Source organism: Seriola aureovittata, chromosome 7 (assembly GCF_021018895.1).
Source record: "Seriola aureovittata isolate HTS-2021-v1 ecotype China chromosome 7, ASM2101889v1, whole genome shotgun sequence".
Classification (NCBI taxonomy): Eukaryota; Metazoa; Chordata; class Actinopteri; order Carangiformes; family Carangidae; genus Seriola; species Seriola aureovittata.
In genome coordinates this window covers 20,031,600-20,049,334 of record NC_079370.1, presented here as the reverse complement: position 1 = coordinate 20,049,334, position 17,735 = coordinate 20,031,600, and the positions used below count along the sequence as shown (strand labels likewise).

The 17,735-nt window shown below is 39.9% G+C and overlaps 2 protein-coding genes across 2 annotated transcripts in view; both read left to right on the top strand.

The window, feature by feature from the left end:
* The first annotated feature begins 385 nt into the window (after positions 1 to 385).
* On the top strand, positions 386 to 8,251 carry LOC130172168 (double-strand-break repair protein rad21 homolog A-like). Its single transcript, XM_056380651.1, has 14 exons — positions 386 to 528; positions 1,888 to 2,076; positions 2,372 to 2,501; positions 2,785 to 2,884; positions 3,046 to 3,152; positions 3,397 to 3,594; positions 3,717 to 3,842; positions 4,096 to 4,221; positions 4,781 to 5,004; positions 5,575 to 5,728; positions 5,919 to 6,064; positions 6,495 to 6,674; positions 6,958 to 7,041; positions 7,269 to 8,251. Exons 2-14 carry the CDS (start codon positions 1,933 to 1,935, stop codon positions 7,458 to 7,460), a joined length of 1,911 nt encoding a protein of 636 aa, XP_056236626.1. The 5' UTR covers positions 386 to 528; positions 1,888 to 1,932; the 3' UTR covers positions 7,461 to 8,251.
* Positions 8,252 to 8,717: 466 nt separating this feature from the next.
* LOC130172170 (eukaryotic translation initiation factor 3 subunit H) overlaps positions 8,718 to 17,735 on the top strand; it is a 52,926-nt gene continuing 43,908 nt past the window's right edge. The window contains exons 1-2 of the mRNA XM_056380652.1: positions 8,718 to 8,874; positions 16,908 to 17,064. Coding sequence (XP_056236627.1) covers positions 8,773 to 8,874; positions 16,908 to 17,064 — 259 coding nt within the window. The 5' untranslated portion in view covers positions 8,718 to 8,772. The remainder of the gene's footprint in view (positions 8,875 to 16,907; positions 17,065 to 17,735) is intronic.

The window sequence follows — 17,735 nt, the reverse complement described above, 5'->3', positions numbered from 1 at the left end:
TTGCTGTTTTCAAAAGATTAGGGAGCTGCAGCAAGAGTTGGGGATGGGAATAGAGTAGACAATGCACACTTATTAAGGCACTTTATTGGACATTGGGTAACCTCAGTAATAATAATAATAATAATAATAATAATTATAATAATTATAATAATAATAATAATAATAATAATAATAATACATCTATTATCTGAATGCAAACTTTGTAAAACATAGTGCATTGTATTGTATACTCATAATAATATTTATTGATTTATTAACCATCCACCTTACATGTGTCCAGTAAGCACTGTGCCACAGCGCCCCCTATCTCCACTTGGCGCTCACAGCGGGCTGTCTGTCAGTCAGCCTCAGCAGACTCCTCCTCCGCCATTTTTGACTGTAAACATCCTGCCGATTTTAAAAGGACAGCGGAGAGCGGGAGGAAGGCGACTGGCGCCATCTTGGCTGTTTTAATGAGTACAACAGGGGAGAATTCGCTGGGAGAAATAACATAATCACTAGAATTTCAGTCTAAAAGGGGTCCTGTCGGTAAGTGTGTCTGCAGTGGAAATATTCGCGCGTTGCTTTGTGTAATGTACGAGACGAAATAAGCATGCACGTTTGTGGTTATTCGCCGCGGCCTTCACTGTACAAGGAGCCGTTAGCGACCAGCTAACGATACAGTTTTGGTGGTAGAGGGAAAAAGTATGAACAGGTTTTGATGGACACATTTCTCCTGCGTGCTCTACTTTATTTCAGCGGGCGAATTGTAGTTTTGTCTGTCGTTTTAGAAAAGCTTTAATTTTTCTGCTAGTAAGTAAATTCGGCATAAACATTTCTGCTCCACACACTCAACATACGATGTCATTGCTCCTTTTGTAGTTAGCTGGCGGCTAATTTTGTTGACCCACTTGATGGCGCCGACTATTTACTGGCGTTGACCAATCCTTTGGCGCTCTTAATACATTCTACTAAGTGCATATATAACCACGCACACTTCAGTTTTAGATAATCCACGTGTCTGTGGTAGTTAAGAACATATGATTCATTGAAGTACAGTACTGGAAAAGTGTCGGTTACGGTGGGCAGACATGTGCATTTCCAATGTTTGCCTCCCTCCCTGGGAAATAGGCGGAACTTGAATGAAGTCAGCGCTTGTTTTGATAACGTTAAAATCTCCCTTTCTGAATATAGTGTTCTGCGTTGGTATTTTACTAATAATGAGTAACAGTTAAAGTTACTTAAATTGATCATAACAAAAGACGATAAAGGGCGCTTTTATCGATTTTAGGGATCACGTTAGCGATATTTTAGCTGATAAGCCTCCGACATAAGCTTATCAAACGCTAGGGGTAAATTACTGTCTAAAGTTTCTTCAAGAGGCAACAGACCCTCATCTTTGTCAGATAATGGTAAGGCTAATAGTTAGTTAAAACCAAAGTTGACAAAATAAAACCAGCCCGCATTCTGAGGGAAACCGTGTTTCTTTGCCATGATGCTGCCCATCCTACGAAGCAGGAAAATTGGATCCATAAATCTAAATTTACAATCAACACTGTTAGACCTCTTCTATTTTGTGTGGCCATTAAGACTGTTGTGTGATCTATTCCACAGCGTATAGTAAAAACACCCAACTTGATGATTACAAAGCATTGATTCTGTGCAGCAGTCAAGCACTTTCTGCTACTTTGTTAAATTCGTCCCGTATCTCCATGTCATCAACTGTCATAGATAATGAGGCTAGTTTTGCTGAATATAACTGAAAATATCTGTTGTGTATCAAAGACTACTAGGGGATGGTCCTGTGCCCCTAGTTCATGTATTTCATTTTGGTACTATTGTCTCTGTGTCCTGACCTTTTTAGAATAGCCTCCCCTTATACATAAAGTAATCTGTTATGTTTTCCAGGTAAATCTTACTGCTGTGAGTGTGTGAGCCAGGGGAACCAGGGCCATGTTCTACGCCCACTTTGTCCTCAGCAAACGTGGGCCGCTGGCCAAGATCTGGCTAGCGGCCCATTGGGACAAGAAACTGACCAAGGCTCATGTGTTTGAATGCAACCTGGAGAGCAGTGTGGAGAGCATCATCTCGCCCAAGGTAACAGCAGAAATGTGCTCTTTCTGCATTCTGGTGGTACTTTGTTAATTCCTGTTAATTAACTGTATTGCTATATTTGAAACAACCAATTGCAGTGTCTTCATAGACAATGCCAAGATAGGTTTATTTTCACTGTGTTTTTTCTTACCTTTTTAACATACTTTACTGTTATACCTCATGCACAGATGACACAGTTCAGTCTTGTTTTTACAAGAACAATTTACCAAGTAAACATGACTTTTCTTTGACACACAACACCTACTCCATCTGTTTTTCTGGGCCTTTTTTCTCTTAGGTAAAGATGGCATTGCGTACATCAGGCCACCTGCTCCTTGGGGTGGTGAGAATCTACCACAGGAAAGCCAAGTACCTGCTTGCTGACTGTAATGAAGCCTTCATCAAGATCAAAATGGCTTTTAGGCCAGGTAGGGAGAAACACACTACTTCTTAGATCTTTCTTTTCATGAAAGCAGTTTGAAGGAGTGAAGTGTCCAGTGTTTTTTTATTTTTTATTTTTTATTTTTTTCCTCATCTTAAACCAGCAGGCATATTTGAGATGGTAAAGATGAAGCACTTAAACATTCTTCTGAATTTGTGATTTGTTTTCCCAAACAAAAAATATTTTTTCTACTGTTGCAGTGGACTGACGTGTTGTTGTTTGTGGGGTGAGTTATGTATTATAACGTCTTAACTTGTATCTGGATTCAGGTGTGGTGGATCTACCTGAGGAAAACAGAGAGGCAGCCTACAATGCCATCACCTTACCTGAGGAGTTCCATGACTTTGACCAGCCGCTTCCTGATCTGGAGTAAGTTAACAACATTTACTTCTTGTTTTATCTGCTGATGTATTAAATACTTGGTGACCTGCTCATGTCACTAGTACTGGTGTAGTTCAGTTTGTGTCATTCAATCACCAACTGTTTTACTCATCCACGATGTTATTTTTTGTGTGTGTTGTTTCAAACAGTGACATAGATGTGGCCCAACAGTTCACCCTCAACCAGAGCAGAGTAGAAGAGATCACCATGAGGGAAGATGTCGGCAACCTCAGCCTCCTGCAGGACAATGACTTTTGTAGGACACTATAAATACTGATATATACACTCATACTTTCTACCTCACATAAGTAGATGAGGCCATTTCTGTGTAATTTTAGATTTCAACTCAGCATGAATGTATCATGCTGCAGAATCCTTTTTGATAGTATTGATTTTAGATATGACATTACATTTTATCAGAATAATAGAACTGTTATGTAAAAGGAAAAAAAAAAAAATCGACCTGTTCATATGTTATAATAAACTGCTGCACTCTACAGCTGACTTTGGTATGGACGACCGAGAAATGATGCGTGATGCCAGCACATTTGAGGAGGATATCATGCACGGTGCCACAGCCTCTAACCTTTTGCTAGAGGCTGAACCTGGTCCCGCTAATCTCCCTGACAAGTCCAACCACATGGAGTATGATGACTTTGGGGATGGCTCCATGGGCAACAGTGATGGGGGAATGTTGGGTGAGCATTTAAAAAAAAATATATATATATTCTAATATATTGGATTACTGTTAAAGTTGGTCTGTAAGATATTATGATAAAGTAACAAAGACTTATTGTTAATCCTCTTTGTTATCTTGCAGTCGATAAACTGCTGAGTTCTGAGGACGGCGGCGGTATCTTTGATGATCCTCCAGCTATCACAGAAAGTGTCATGATGCCTCCAGATCATGGAGATGATGAAGACGACTTTGACAACCTCCAGTCACGTAAGTAAAGCTAAGTTCTTTTGCCTTATTGCATTGTTAAACAGGAAATTCTGTTGTTCTTTGTTTTTTCTTTTTGTCTCTGTCTCCATTAAATCTCCAGTAGCGTCACTGTGTATCTATAAAGTACATTTACATGTGGAGAACATTGCAGAGGTGACCTGTAAAAACTGCTTAGTCATGTACCACAATAAGTGGAGTGCACATTGTATCATTACTTGTCTGTTTAAGGGGAAATGCAATTTTGTGTGTCTAGCGGGTCCAGACAGCCCAGACTCTGGCCCAGCAGAGCCACTGCCAGCAATGGCTGATCAGACAGAACAGACCACTCTGGTTCACAATGAGGAGGAGGCCTTCGCCCTGGAGCCTATTGACATCACTGGTAAGACTCTTCCTCACCCTTCTGTAGAGATGAAAGACTGTTTTAATGAATATTTTATTTGTATTTTTTATTATAAAATTCAGTATTAATTCCTCTTCTGTAAAATTTTTAGCAAAAAGTATTTTTGAAAAATCCATTCTGTAAATGCTTCTCAATATATTTAAAATGATATTCAAGAAAGCTAATAGGAAGTCATAGGAAACTTTGCCTACAAAAATGTCACTATGCATTTTGCTGAAGGCGAGGATTTGCCGAAATGACTATATTACTGTCTTACACTGAGAAACCATAGGGATTTGTCAACTTGTAGATTCTTCTATACCTTTTATTCTAGGTATCCATCCCTTAAATAACTCTGGTTGTATTCAGCAGTTACAGGGAATGTTGTGAGTAAGGAGACTGCACAAAGCTCTGAGCAACACAGCACTGATATATAATTGACCAATGAAGTCCTTACGCTTAGCATTGTTTGAAAACCATAACACACGTTTTACCCTTTTAATGATGAGAAATGATGGTCAAACAGGCATCAGCTACATTTTTTTTTTTCTTCCTCCAGTGAAAGAGACCAAGGCGAAGCGTAAGAGGAAGCTCATTGTGGATAGTGTGAAGGAGCTGGACAGTAAGACCATCAGGGCCCAGCTGTCTGATTACTCGGACATTGTCACCACATTGGACCTCGCACCTCCCACCAAGAAGCTTATGATGTGGAAGGAAACTGGAGGAGTTGAGAAGCTCTTCTCTCTTCCTGCCCAACCCCTGTGGAACGCCAGGCTGCTCAAGGTAACAAATGTTTGTTAAAAATATGCACATACCCTAACTATTTAAGAATATACTGTCAGCTATCTGCTTGAAGTCACTTACAGGCAATATCACCATTGGTAATGAGTAAGTCACACCAAAGGTCTTTTTCTCCAAGTGTGTCAGACTGTGATACTGTTTAATGGAAAAAGAGAAAGTGTGTGTGTGTGTGTGTGTGTGTGTGTGTGTGTGTGTGTGTGTGTGTGTGTGTGTGTGTGTGTGTGTGTGTGTGTGTGTGTGTGTGTGTGTGTGTGTGTGTGTAAATATATTTATATATAATGTATTTTTCATTGACATTCTGTTCAGGATGTGGATTTTAAATAAGAGCATTGAATGAACGGGAGGTGGTTGAAGTGATTGGTTTTGTCTCTCTTTTCCCTATCCTTTCACACCCACGTTACCCCTCCTGAATACTGAATTTAAAATGTGTTGATGCATAATCAAGGAGACATTCTTTATGTCTTTCATCAGTCTCCCTGAAAAGTCCCAACATTTTTATTGTACTACTATAATTTTTTTATTTATATTTAACTGTTAAATCTCTGATGTCAGATGTTCACCCGCTGCCTGACGCCTCTGGTGCCAGATGAGCTGAGGAAGAGGCGAAAGGGTGGAGAGGCAGACAGTCTGGATGAGTTCCTCAAAGAGCTGGAGAACCCAGAGGTACCTAGAGAGGAGGTCATGAGTCAGCACAGAGATGTTATTGGTAAGTTATGCTGGAAGAGATGAGAGGAGGCTATATCACAGTGCAGACATGTCATCAGTTGCATGAGAGGAAGAGAGACTGGGGGCAGGTCTTAACTGAGACGCCATCAATGAATAAGGCTGTTATTCACTGTTAACTTTAGCTGTTCACATAAGCATTTCTTTATGAAATCTATTAATATCTCCCTCAGACCAGACGATCATGGAGGAGCCTAGTATGCTGGCAGCCTCTGCAATGGAGGGCAGCAGGACAACCCTGGATGAGACAGTCATGCCTCCTCCCTCTACACCCCGTGGTGTCAAACGCAAGACCCTTGACAAAGAGGGCTCCCTTCCTGTAAGTAATTATTAACATTTGTTTTTCTTTGTTCAAATGCTCTAATTGAGGGTGCATATTTTCTCCTCAGCATATCATGTGGAGGTGACAAAATGTATAAATCCAAAAGTGCTGTTTAAAGGCTGTATTGTTTTCAGTGCTTAAGCAGCTGAGCTGTAATATGTAGAAATTTGATTCCCATTTTTTAAACTGCTTTTTGTTTTAGACTAAATTTCATGGTTTGATTATAATCATGTCACATTGGTCTTATTTGTTATCTAAAGGAAAGACAATAAACCAGATAAGGATTTTTGTATTTTGAATTTTCTGAAGGAGTGAACTTGGGAAGTGCTCAACGGTCAAATGGGAAAAACAGTAAATATAATCCATTCAGATGACTGCAGTGTGTCCTAGCTTGGTCCTGACTTGCACACTGCTTTCCCTCTTTCAGATGGCTCCATTGGAGCAGCAGCAGGTGGCTGACCGCTCAGTCTTGTCTCAGAGGTTAGACATGCCTCAGGTGGATCTGCCCCCAGAGGAGAGCAGTGTCAACCTCACCCAGCTTGTCCCTGAGCTGGACCTCCTTGGTGAGAAGAGCAAAGACAAGAAGGATGATAGCGATGAGGAAGAGGTGAGATAAAAACAACTGTGTTCTCTGGTACACAGGAAACTTTGCAGTTTGTAGTAGTGATGCATTTTTTCACTTAGCTTAAAAATTGCCTAAAGTGCTAAAACAAAAATCCCAATAACAAGTAAGTAAAAATATAAATAGCAAAGCTAAAGAGTAAAATTCCTTCTAAGCTATGTAGCAGTGTATAGGAAGTGCTGTTCTGTAGAGACAAGCTTTTATTTAATTGTCTGTGTTGTATAAGTCTGGGCCAATTGATACTGATGATTCTGTCTGTGGTCCTCAGGAAGAGGAAGGTCAGGCTGGAGACCAGGATCAGGAGGAGAAGAGATGGAACAAGAGAACCCAGCAGATGCTGCACGGTCTCCAGGTACGTAAAAATTATTTTGAAAACACATTTTAAGTAGACTGCAAAGGTTGTCACAGTATTTATAAAATTCTGATTATATGTGATATTACTTTTGCTTTTCTGTATTCTGTGAGGGTCTTTTGATAAAAGGAGGGGAAACATGAGCATCACTTGCTTGTTCATATTTGATTGATCCTCAGGTCAAAAGAAAAGACTTCGACTGATATTTTGTGTTTCTGTCTCCATAGCGCGTCATGGCTAAGACTGGTGCAGATTCAGTCAGCCTGCTTGACCTGTGCCGGAACAACAACAGGAAGCAGGCAGCTGCCAAGTTTTACAGTTTCCTGGTCCTTAAGAAGCAGCAAGCCATCGAGGTCACCCAGACTGAGCCCTACAGCGATATCATCGCCACCGCTGGACCAAGATTCCACCTTATTTAGACATTGGAAGAACAGACAAACTCTTCTTCCAACAGACATACTTTTTTAATTACTCGAGTTTTTTGCCTTTTTATTTTGTGTTTTCCTGTCAGCCCATTTTGTTTCAGGGGAAGGGGCGGGAGTAGTGGGGAGCAGGGTTGGAAACTTTTTAAGAAAAAAAGAAAAAAAAAAAGGATTTTACTGTACTACAGATGGAATCATGCAGTATTCATTTGGTTCAAACGGAGTGAGGAAGAATGTTTAACAATTATATTTATAAAGCAACCTTTTTTTAGACACCAATTTGTAAGCTTCGCTTCATTATGTTTTGTAAGTTAAATTTCCATTGTCTGCTCATTCCATAAGTTTTGTACCATTGCCCCTCTCACACCGGAAATATTGCAGATTTTAGATAAAGAGCCCTGTATTTTCACATGGAATCCTGTATCAACTCTTGACATGTTTTGGAAAGGTACTGTTTAATTGCTCAGAAGTGTAACCTCTCCCACCTTCTCCTTGTTGCACTTGTTCTTTCATGATGATAAACAGAAAGGTTAATCTGTCAAAGAAAATGGTAAATCGTACCTGGTATTAAATATGTTTCAGATGTATAATTCAGGCAGTTTATCAATTAAGGTTTTTTTGTTTTATACCTTTATACGTTTATGCTTATTCACCTTTTTGCATTATGTAACTAGGGTAATGTACTTGTTACAGTTAAGTTCAGTATCCCACCTTTTTAGTCTTCTGGTAACTACTAGTTGTGATACATCTGTAAAGATTTGAAATAAAGTGTTTTAAGTACTTGGTAACTGGATATTAATTAATTTATAATGTGATTTTTGTTAACAATGATCCTTCTAAATCTTTATATCAAGATAATGTTAAATTGAAAGAAACAATTTTAGTTTGACTCAAACTTTTACTTGACAAAAGACTGATGACCAGTAATTTATAGCAATCAACTTTTAATTTCAGGTCTCTGTGTTTTACATACTTTCCAGTAATTTTATTAAAGTCTGGGGTTATACTATTCCAGTGGTTCACCATTCATTCAACAGAACTGCAGAGTGGGAATACATTAGTGTTTAATTACAGATTTTTAGCCACCATCTGCAGCCCAGCCTGTCCATAGAACAAAAAAAACAGACAGGGGTCTTTAATACGAAATAAACTATCTATCTTTTGTGTTACTATGCCAACTGTCTAATAAAATTGGACTCCCTACCCACCTAACCCTTGTTTCGACACGAACAGGAAAACGGACACATCGTTACCGGAAACGTCCGTCGACGAAATCTGTCCTTCCTTTACACGCGTGTGGTGGTTGTAAATGGCTTCACGTAAAGATTCTGCTTCAGCGGCTAGCGCCGTAATGGCTACTACGGGCGGCACTTTGGACTCTCCTGTCAAACAGATCCAAATTGAAGGACTGGTAAGTTTCACAGTGGTGCTGTATAGCTACATATTGAATTTCGTTGGCTGATGTGAGAGAAACCGGCCCCAACTGTTAGCAGATGTGGGTGCTAGCTAAAGTGTGAGCATCATCATGGCGGACAGATAATGAGAAGCGGTGTCTTGTACTTAAACAAATGCCTTTAACCTAGCTTACATTACTTTATCCGGTGCTTTCCTGGCGAAACCGACTGACCAATACAGATAATATGTGTTGTTTACAATACCTAAACCGTCTAATAGGCCAACTATGCCTATCTTCCAAGTTAGCTGGTATTAGCTTTGAGTAAGCCACGGGGACGTTTCATTTTAAAAGCAGGACCTCCCTGGTGGTCGGGTTAAGGGATCGATTTAGGATGATGATGATGATGCCTCTAGCCCTCACCTCACGCAAGTGTTGCAGTTTGCCCCAAAAACCAGAATGTTTACCGGAGTAATTTGTTAGCTGCGTTCCTTATAACAAATATTACTTTACTAAACAACAAGCTACAATAACTTTGTATAGTGAGGAATACATAAATAAGACAGACATGACCTCAGTTGCAGGCTTCACAGTGTATGTTTGCCTTTTTGAAAACTAAAGCAAAATAAAGTCTTTCAACTAATTCATGGTTTAAAAATAATCAAATCACTAAAAATGCAACAATAAATAGATTTCCTTGCAGCACAAAGTAGCTCGTCAATGCTCTCTTGATCTCTGGTCTGTTTTCATACAGAATGTATTTGGCTGCTTTAAAAAATATGTACTTCAGTCAGATTTTTCATTTGAGAAGACACTTGCCTCTTTGCAACTATATACTTGAAATACCAAAGCTAGTCCAGACTGATATTTGTCATTATTATCTAAATTTCCCCTGCATTTCAGTGTTGATGTTCTCAAGCCAGTTAAACATTTTAAGATTTGGTGGGACTATTACCAGGCAGTGTATCTTAAAACCTTTTGTGGCACATATTGAAATTTCAAACACCCTCAACACTGTACATACACATTTTAAATTCTGTAGTACCCTTGTATAAACAGCAGAGGACAAACTTGTGTCATTGCCATGTACTTTCATTCTACCTCATCCTGTCCTAAACTGCACTGGACACAAAGCAGCTCATTTGCTTGGTGTGCCTGAATGTAGTAGCAGGACATTACTCGCCAGCTGCTGCCTTCCTTTTATCTTGCTCATTAAGGGTGCCCTAGAGTCTCGGGTCCTAATTTCAAATCTAAATATTTCACCTCTGTGTGTATTATTTAGACCCCTTAATGAGATTTTCTTAATTCATTTTCTCAGTCTTATGAACCAAATATTTTAATCACAGCAGTGAAATTAAAAACAGTTGAGAACCGTTTACTGTGCGACCTTACTTGGGTTCAAACTGTTGAAGGAAAGGTGTCTATTTGAAGTAGAGTTATGAAATACTTTTCACCTGAATGCATTGATATGCAGCAGTTGCTGCTGTGTTGCGTCATGACCCATCTGTCAGAGGTTTAGCTGGAGGGTTGCCCATAGACAGCATCACCAATGCTGTGTAGTAAAATTGGATTGTTTCCTTGCTTTTGAAGAGGTTTCAGTGGTTGATGTTGCCACAGGAGTGGAGTGCTGCACTGCGATGGGTTCCATTAAACACCTACTGAGATCACACGGTCGTCTGTATGTTTGAAAAAGTATTTATTCATTCTGATGTCTGATGCACGTCAGACACGGGTCTTATTCACATATCGTGAATTAAGGAAAAGTCAGAGCACATTGTGCAGCACATTTTGGCACTGTGATATGAAAGCTCAGGGGCATAAAGAGGCAGGAAATATGTCAAAATGAGTTTTGACATTTCTTTTACCAGTGGCAGACATTTTCTTTGTTTTTTTTCCCAGTGAATATATGAATGAGTAAAACACTGTGGCAGAACAGTCCCTTCTTCCCCCTGAGGCTTTTCCACTTGCCTCAGGTCCTTAAGCCTGGGCTCATCAGGAAGGTGTTCACACTACGCAATGTGACATGGATCATCTGTAACACACACAGACAGAAGAGATAACTTACTGCCCAGTGTAGAAACATGTGTTCCCATCTCCCCAGTACAGTTACTCATTGCTATGCTTCTTCTATCACTTCCTCATAGTAGAGCCTACACTTTATGTTTACATGGTATTTTAAAGTTGTAATCCTTCCAGTTGATTTGGCATCACTGATGTTTTGTGAAATATCAGCAAGTGTGTTTTCATACTACATCAGATACTCCTTAAGCAGAGTCTTTGGCAAAAATAAAACAGAAGACCAGCTGGTGTATGAGTTTACAGCACACCCAAACAAAGTTGCGTTATTTCAATAAAAAAGTCAGTCCAAAGTAATTGCAGCTGCAATGTAACTTCATGCTGCGCACGGTTCCACATAACAGAAGGTCACAGTAAAGTTGGTTGCCTTGCTGTGTCTCCTCCTTGTTGTTCAGCTGCTGCCATGAAAACATTAAAATTATCCATGGATGGATGCAGCAATGGATTCTGTGACCACTTCACAATTCAGGTCACCCCTCTTTTCACCATTAGAATGGTTTCAATGTGAAGCAGTAGGAAATGTGTTTAGCAACTTAATACAGCTCTGATATGACTGTATGAGACTAAAGGGTAAACATTGATATCAGCGGCACTGCTGATATCAATGAGATGACGTTACAAACTAACACTGTTCAGATTACATGCTGCATTGTTTCCTGTGAATCCCTGATCCATTTAAAGGCAGTTTAAATCCAACGCAGGAATGTTGCACTCTGCCACCAATGATAACTAATACAATTACAAAATGCAAATACAATGATTGTCTATAGCTGAAAACATGCGAAAACATGAGTAGTATCAAAAATGAAGATTTTCATGAAAATCTTATCAAAGGATTATAATAACCTTACAACATCATCAGTGAAATTTGTATGAAACATCTTGATCTGAATTTGTCATTGCATACTTATGCTTACAAATCCAAGCCAGTCATTTTATACTGTTTAATGTGAGAATTATTGCTGCAAATGGATTTGAATAGCGTAAGGACAGTTGTGAATCTTTCCAGTGAGCAGGTGGTATTGTTAAAAGTCACTTCTTGATTGTTTCTTTCTCTACATTGCAATAACACCTCTTGTTGATTGTTGTCAGAGTCACTGACTACTTCACTCTACAAGTCCGTGCTTTGCCCAACAAAATTAAACATGTTTGAAAAAGATCTCATCAGGCCAAAGCTGGCAGATGAAGTGGGAAGCTGCGGTGGTCTTCATCCACGGCATAACCTCAACAGATGAGTCATGCCATACAAAGGTGTTCTCTCCGTCGAGTGTATTACAGCCAAGTGTAGAGTTTGTGTACACATGAGCAGCGCAAAAAGAAAAACTCATTATGGGATTGTCTCTCTTGCGGTACTTTCTCATAACTTGAGCCCCTTTGTGGCGGGAATATGAGCCCTTTTGTGTGAGTGAGAAAGAAGATTTATGATAAGAATTAAAGGCAGGCAACGGGGGATTTGGACTGCAATTGATTTTGCACAATTCAATTTTAAGCTTGTTGATTTATAATGCGCTGTCCACATATCAATCTTGGGCCTCTCCACACGAGGTGAGCTCACTGGGCTAGCTGCTGGTGAGCTAGATCAATATAAATGTATGTGTGTCACAGAAGAGAGAGAGAGAAGCAGGGTAAGACAGTACTGGACAGAGGTAGCATACATGCGTGTGTCCATGTAGGTTTGCACAAACATGGAGCTTTCCAGGCTTGGCTTAGAATACCTGATGGCATTTACTCAACACCAGGAAGCCAGCACAACAAATCCACTGAAACCTCCGTCCGTCCTTCCTTCCTCCCCTGTCTTTAGTGTAGATGCCCATTCAGTTCCTGTCTTTAAAGTATTTCTGTAGATTCAGGACTTTTCTTAAAGCCTTGCGCGAATTAAATTTTATTTATTTGACCTTAGGGCGGTAGTGGTTTTTGGCCAGTTATCCCTCTCACCTCCTTCTTTTCCAGACGGATGCTATTTAAGTGTGTGATGAACAGATTGCCAAGAGTTAGATAGCTGAACGCATTGTGAGTATCTGTGCTATCTGCTCTCACTGATGGAGGGAGACTAGAAAAGCTATTTGCTGGCAGAAAAAGGAGCCAAAGCTCAAAGGGGGGCAGGGGGACTTTGTAAAGCAGCTAGCGCTGCCGATCCTGAGGACTTCCACTGTAGCCCTCTTTCCCCTCTCTTCCTCCCTCGCTGTCATCTGTTCACCCATTGCTCTCCTCGCCCTCACCTGCTCCCCTCATGCTCATCATTACCTTTATCCTTCTGCTTTTCTTCCCCTCATATTTTCACCATTGCATTTCCTCCTTTCTTTTCCAACCACCTCCTCACTCTTACATTTTCTCCCTCTCTCTCGATCCATCTTCCCCCCTCCACCGACCTATTGTTCAGACCTTCCTGCCCTCTCAGTCAGAGGAGCCCAGGCAGGCAGAGTGTGAGATTTGTTTTTCTCCCCACTCCACCCCATATCGTCTCCCTTTTCCTGCCCCTAGCTCTTTTACTTGTTGCACGACAGGTCCGGCACTCTATTGAAATAAATCATCTCCCAAGACCAAGATAGATGTATGTGAGTGTATGTGTGTATGCGTGTGTGTGCATGGGCTTGTGAGACCAGTAAGGGCTCCCTCATGGTGGTGATGGGTGTTTTGTTGTGAGCATGGCTCCAGAACTGCCACCCTGCTCCCATTCGTATATATGTGTTTGTATGTGTATATTATTAATGCCTCTGGCTGTGACCTGCCCACACTGTTATCAGCATGATTTATGCTCTCCCCCTCCACTCTATTCTTTCAGCTTCTTGTCCTGTTTCTGGTCATTTGGACGCTTTGCCTTATTCTCCTCTTTGACTCAGTCGTTTTCTTTTTTTGCTGGTCAGTGCATCTCATGATGAGTAGATGTTTGTGTGTGTGTGCGCGTGTCTGCCCATGCCTACGTAGTGTGTGTGTGTGTGCGCGCGCGTGTGCATGCGCTCGTGCACATGCATGCGTGTGTGTAGAAATAAGCCATAGCCCTTTTGTGCTGTCCTTGGTGTAGGTGATGCAGCATTAGAGTTTAAACCAGCTCCTCAATCATGTGGAGGCTTGTCCTTTTGGCCCATTTTTATCTGGTATTAAAAATTAAACGCATACGATGATGCATGGACACTCTGTCTCGATGAGGCACGACGATGTGGGATATCGGACCATAAGTCCAAATATACCCTCCCACCATCTGAGGGGAGCATTTTTCTTAAAATTCCACTGGATTCAGGTTTTGTTTTTTATGTGTGCCGCCTCCTCTTTCTCTAGTGTAAATTGCTAAGCTGTGCTGAATACTAACTGGCCTTTTGTACACACTCAAGATCAGTGATGCACCAGTGCTGGAGCCTGCAGGTGGTGCTTACCACTCCATTTACCACTCAACCACAGCCAGTGATTGCCTGAGTAACTTGTCCCAGAATTTCCTCTTAACATAACAACACTTTTTGGCAATAGTGTGGTTTTATGTAAGAGCTTGGTGACCAGTGAAGAGTGTAAAATGGTGGCTAAGGATTTATTATACAATTGAGTATTGATGAGACTAACATGCTGTATGCCCCCAGTCAAACTGAAATTTAAATTCGCCTCACTTTTTGTTTAAGGACATACTCTATGTCCATTTTATTAGGTACGCCCGTACAATCTTATGCAATCCATTACAACCTTTCTATTTTTATGATGCCTAAGATATTATTATTAGAGCTAGTTAAAGGCTAAAATAAAGAGATTTTGAGCTTTTTTTAAAAATACTTAGTGAGCTGGCCTCCTTGATATCTATAGCTATAGTTTCATAGCTTTGGGCTGTAACTGACATATTAAGAGAAATAAACATAGGAATGAACAATATGATTGATTTAATGATTTCTGACAATTTCACCAAAAACTGAACGTTTTAAACTTTGTGATGGTAGAAAAAATGTCAGCTGTTGTACTGAATTGAAATATATTTTTACAGGTGTACCTAATAAAGTGGCCACTGAGTTTATAAATAAATTAAAAAAAAAAACATTTTTGGACATATTTCTGGGAACATTTTTCTAAGCTTCAGGCCTCGGTGGGTGGTTGGCACCTTGGCAGCGGGTGACTGACATTTGAAGGTCGGCGTTGCGAGGTGATGTGCTGGCAACATCCACAGTGTGCTACCAACAGGAGCCCGTCGTAGCCCTGTAGCCTACGAATGTTGAAACAAAATGTTTTTATCCTTTTTCAATAAGCCCACATAGTGCTGGTGATGTATGATGTACTGTACTGAAATCTTTCTTTTACTACTTTCAACACCTCAGTGGACCTGTTGTGCCTCTGTACTCCACTCAGAAAGGGAAGATTAGCAAGCTATCCTATGTTGATAAACCAGCCAGGCCAATGAGCTGATATTATCTTATTGCAGATGCATCACTGTCTGTGTAAATGTGGGCCCAAAAGTATGAAACTGCAGTGTAGAAATGTCAAACTAGGTTTGAGGGTAATTAAGAAACCTTGACCTGTTTTGCCCAAGTTGGTTTTTCAGCTATGAAATATCCCACTTAATATGTATCTTTTTTTTTTTTTTTTATTATAAACGTGGCTGATAGATACTTTAAGGAGTTCACTCCAAAATTTTGGTATTGGCCTAAGAATCTCAGTATCTGCAGTAGCTTCCCCTTGGAAAGTGGATGTTGGTTAGCCTAGCTTGCTAATATTAGCACTGATACCCATTAAATGTTATAAAAATTAATAAAGTTGAATGCCTTAGTGTCCCTGACAGTCCGCTGCAATGCTGTTGGGTGCTAGAGAGGCAATGTTACAAAACTGACTGAAAGCTTTGCATTTTTAATGTTGCATATTTAAAAATCGAGTAGGAGTTACTTTATAATAGGTTTACAGAGTGGAGGTGGTGATCCAGCTGAGGGTGGGCTGAACCTTGTGAGCATTAGGGCCTATAAAGGCTGCACACAGGCAAGTGGCAAACTCTAATTTCAAGGAAAAATCTAATTGTTTCCAATACTGCGCAGCAGCAGTTATATAACCTCTGCACATCCAGTTCATATATACAATCACCATATCACATTGGGCAGCCACCTGATAGTGACCTAAAACTGAACACGTTTGTGATACCTAGAAGTGTTTTATAATTTAAATGGTTCTTTATAAAGTGATGTGTGTTGGATGTCTCTGTAAGAAAGGTGAAGCCTCCCACTGCACAAAATAAAAGTTAAAGGTAGTAGAACCACTAGTAATCATTTGAACTACGACTTCATTGTATTGATTCAATAGCTTGTGGCAGTTTTGCTATGGCCTGATGCTGCTGTTAAACTGTGCAGTGTTTCTTAAGGACATTAAAGCTGTGATGAAAATATTCTTAATTAAAAAGTTTCCTTATTATATATCTTCACATATAAGAGCATATAATGTTTTTTTAATCAGGTACTCAAACTCAATATCATTATCTAACAATACATACTTATTTTAACAACACTTTTCTATACATCTACACATACAATTTAATGTGCACTAGAAAAAAACTGTTATTTTTGTCTACATTTTTTCCCATAGGTATTAATTAAATACTTCAATGTATTTGTACAATGATAAAACATAATGTGTGAAATAACAGAGAAAGAAAAACTACAAATCTGCAGCAGGAGAGATGAAAAAAACCCAAGCGCCTTTTTAAAGAAAAAAAAAAAGAAAATCAACCAAACTAACCCCACCACAAACTAATGAGCACAAATCAACATGACGAGCAGAGACACAACTGAATCGAATAACATAAATCAAAGGATGATAAAATACAATAAGAAATGCTGTAACAGCCACAAAATGCACCAACAACAGGCTCGATAAATAAATTGGCTCCGGTTCAAAAAATGAAATCATTTTTCAGAAACTGTTACTGGAAGGAGAGTGAAGCCTCCCTGCCTCCCTCTCCGTCTCTATTGCGTTGCGGTGGTTCGATACTTCGGTGATATTGCTCTTTCTGTTTTTCACAGGTGGTGCTGAAGATTATCAAGCACTACCAGGAAGAGGGCCAGGGCAGTGAGGTGGTTCAGGGCGTCCTGCTGGGCCTGGTAGTCGACGACCGGCTGGAGATCACCAACTGCTTCCCCTTTCCCCAGCACACTGAGGATGATGCAGACTTCGATGAAGGTAACTGAGTGTGGGCTCCCCTTTCTCTTTATTGTATTGATCCTCTCCCGCAGCTGAAAAAATGTACTCACCCACACACATAATATAACATCACAACAGAGATGGAAATGAATATCTGTGAAGTCCAAAATCCCAGTAAAACATGCCTTTAAGAGTCCGGAGTGATGGGGTATAAATAATAATAAATATTTGAATGGTTTGATAACATGAAGGCTTTGGTATTTGCTTTTTCTCACATTTTGAAACTCTCTAAAGATTGCTTTTTTTTTGTCATTTAGTGTCATGATTAATTGCAAATTTTGGAACACATTTTTAATTAGCACTGGATACCTGAATACCAAATGGCACTGAAAATATCAAGTTAAATCATTTTTGTGAAGAATGTGTGTTGTTTTGTTGGTTGGTATTATGTAATATAACTGTCTTTGACAAGTGGACTGTAAAGTCAGTTTCAGACGGTGCGTCAAAATGATTGACTGGAAAACATTACGAGTATGAACAGAGGGTCCTTTAATGCCATCCGGAACTGATTCTTGAAATACAGCAAAACTGTGACTCAGAACAAATGTTATCTTGACAGGAAGCAATATAATGCTAACTTGTGTGTTAGCTCTGATGATGTGGTTTTGAGAGATTCGCTGGGGGTCACCATTCTCAACCCATTCTCAATC

Excerpts from the sequence above, each read along its gene's own strand:
- LOC130172168 (XM_056380651.1), top strand. The coding sequence starts at position 1,933 with ATGTTCTACGCCCACTTTGTCCTCAGCAAACGTGGGCCGCTGGCCAAG. Across the intron at positions 2,502-2,784 it reads CAAAATGGCTTTTAGGCCAG|GTGTGGTGGATCTACCTGAG; the intron begins GTAGGGAGAAAC and ends ATCTGGATTCAG. Across the intron at positions 6,065-6,494 it reads ACAAAGAGGGCTCCCTTCCT|ATGGCTCCATTGGAGCAGCA; the intron begins GTAAGTAATTAT and ends TCCCTCTTTCAG.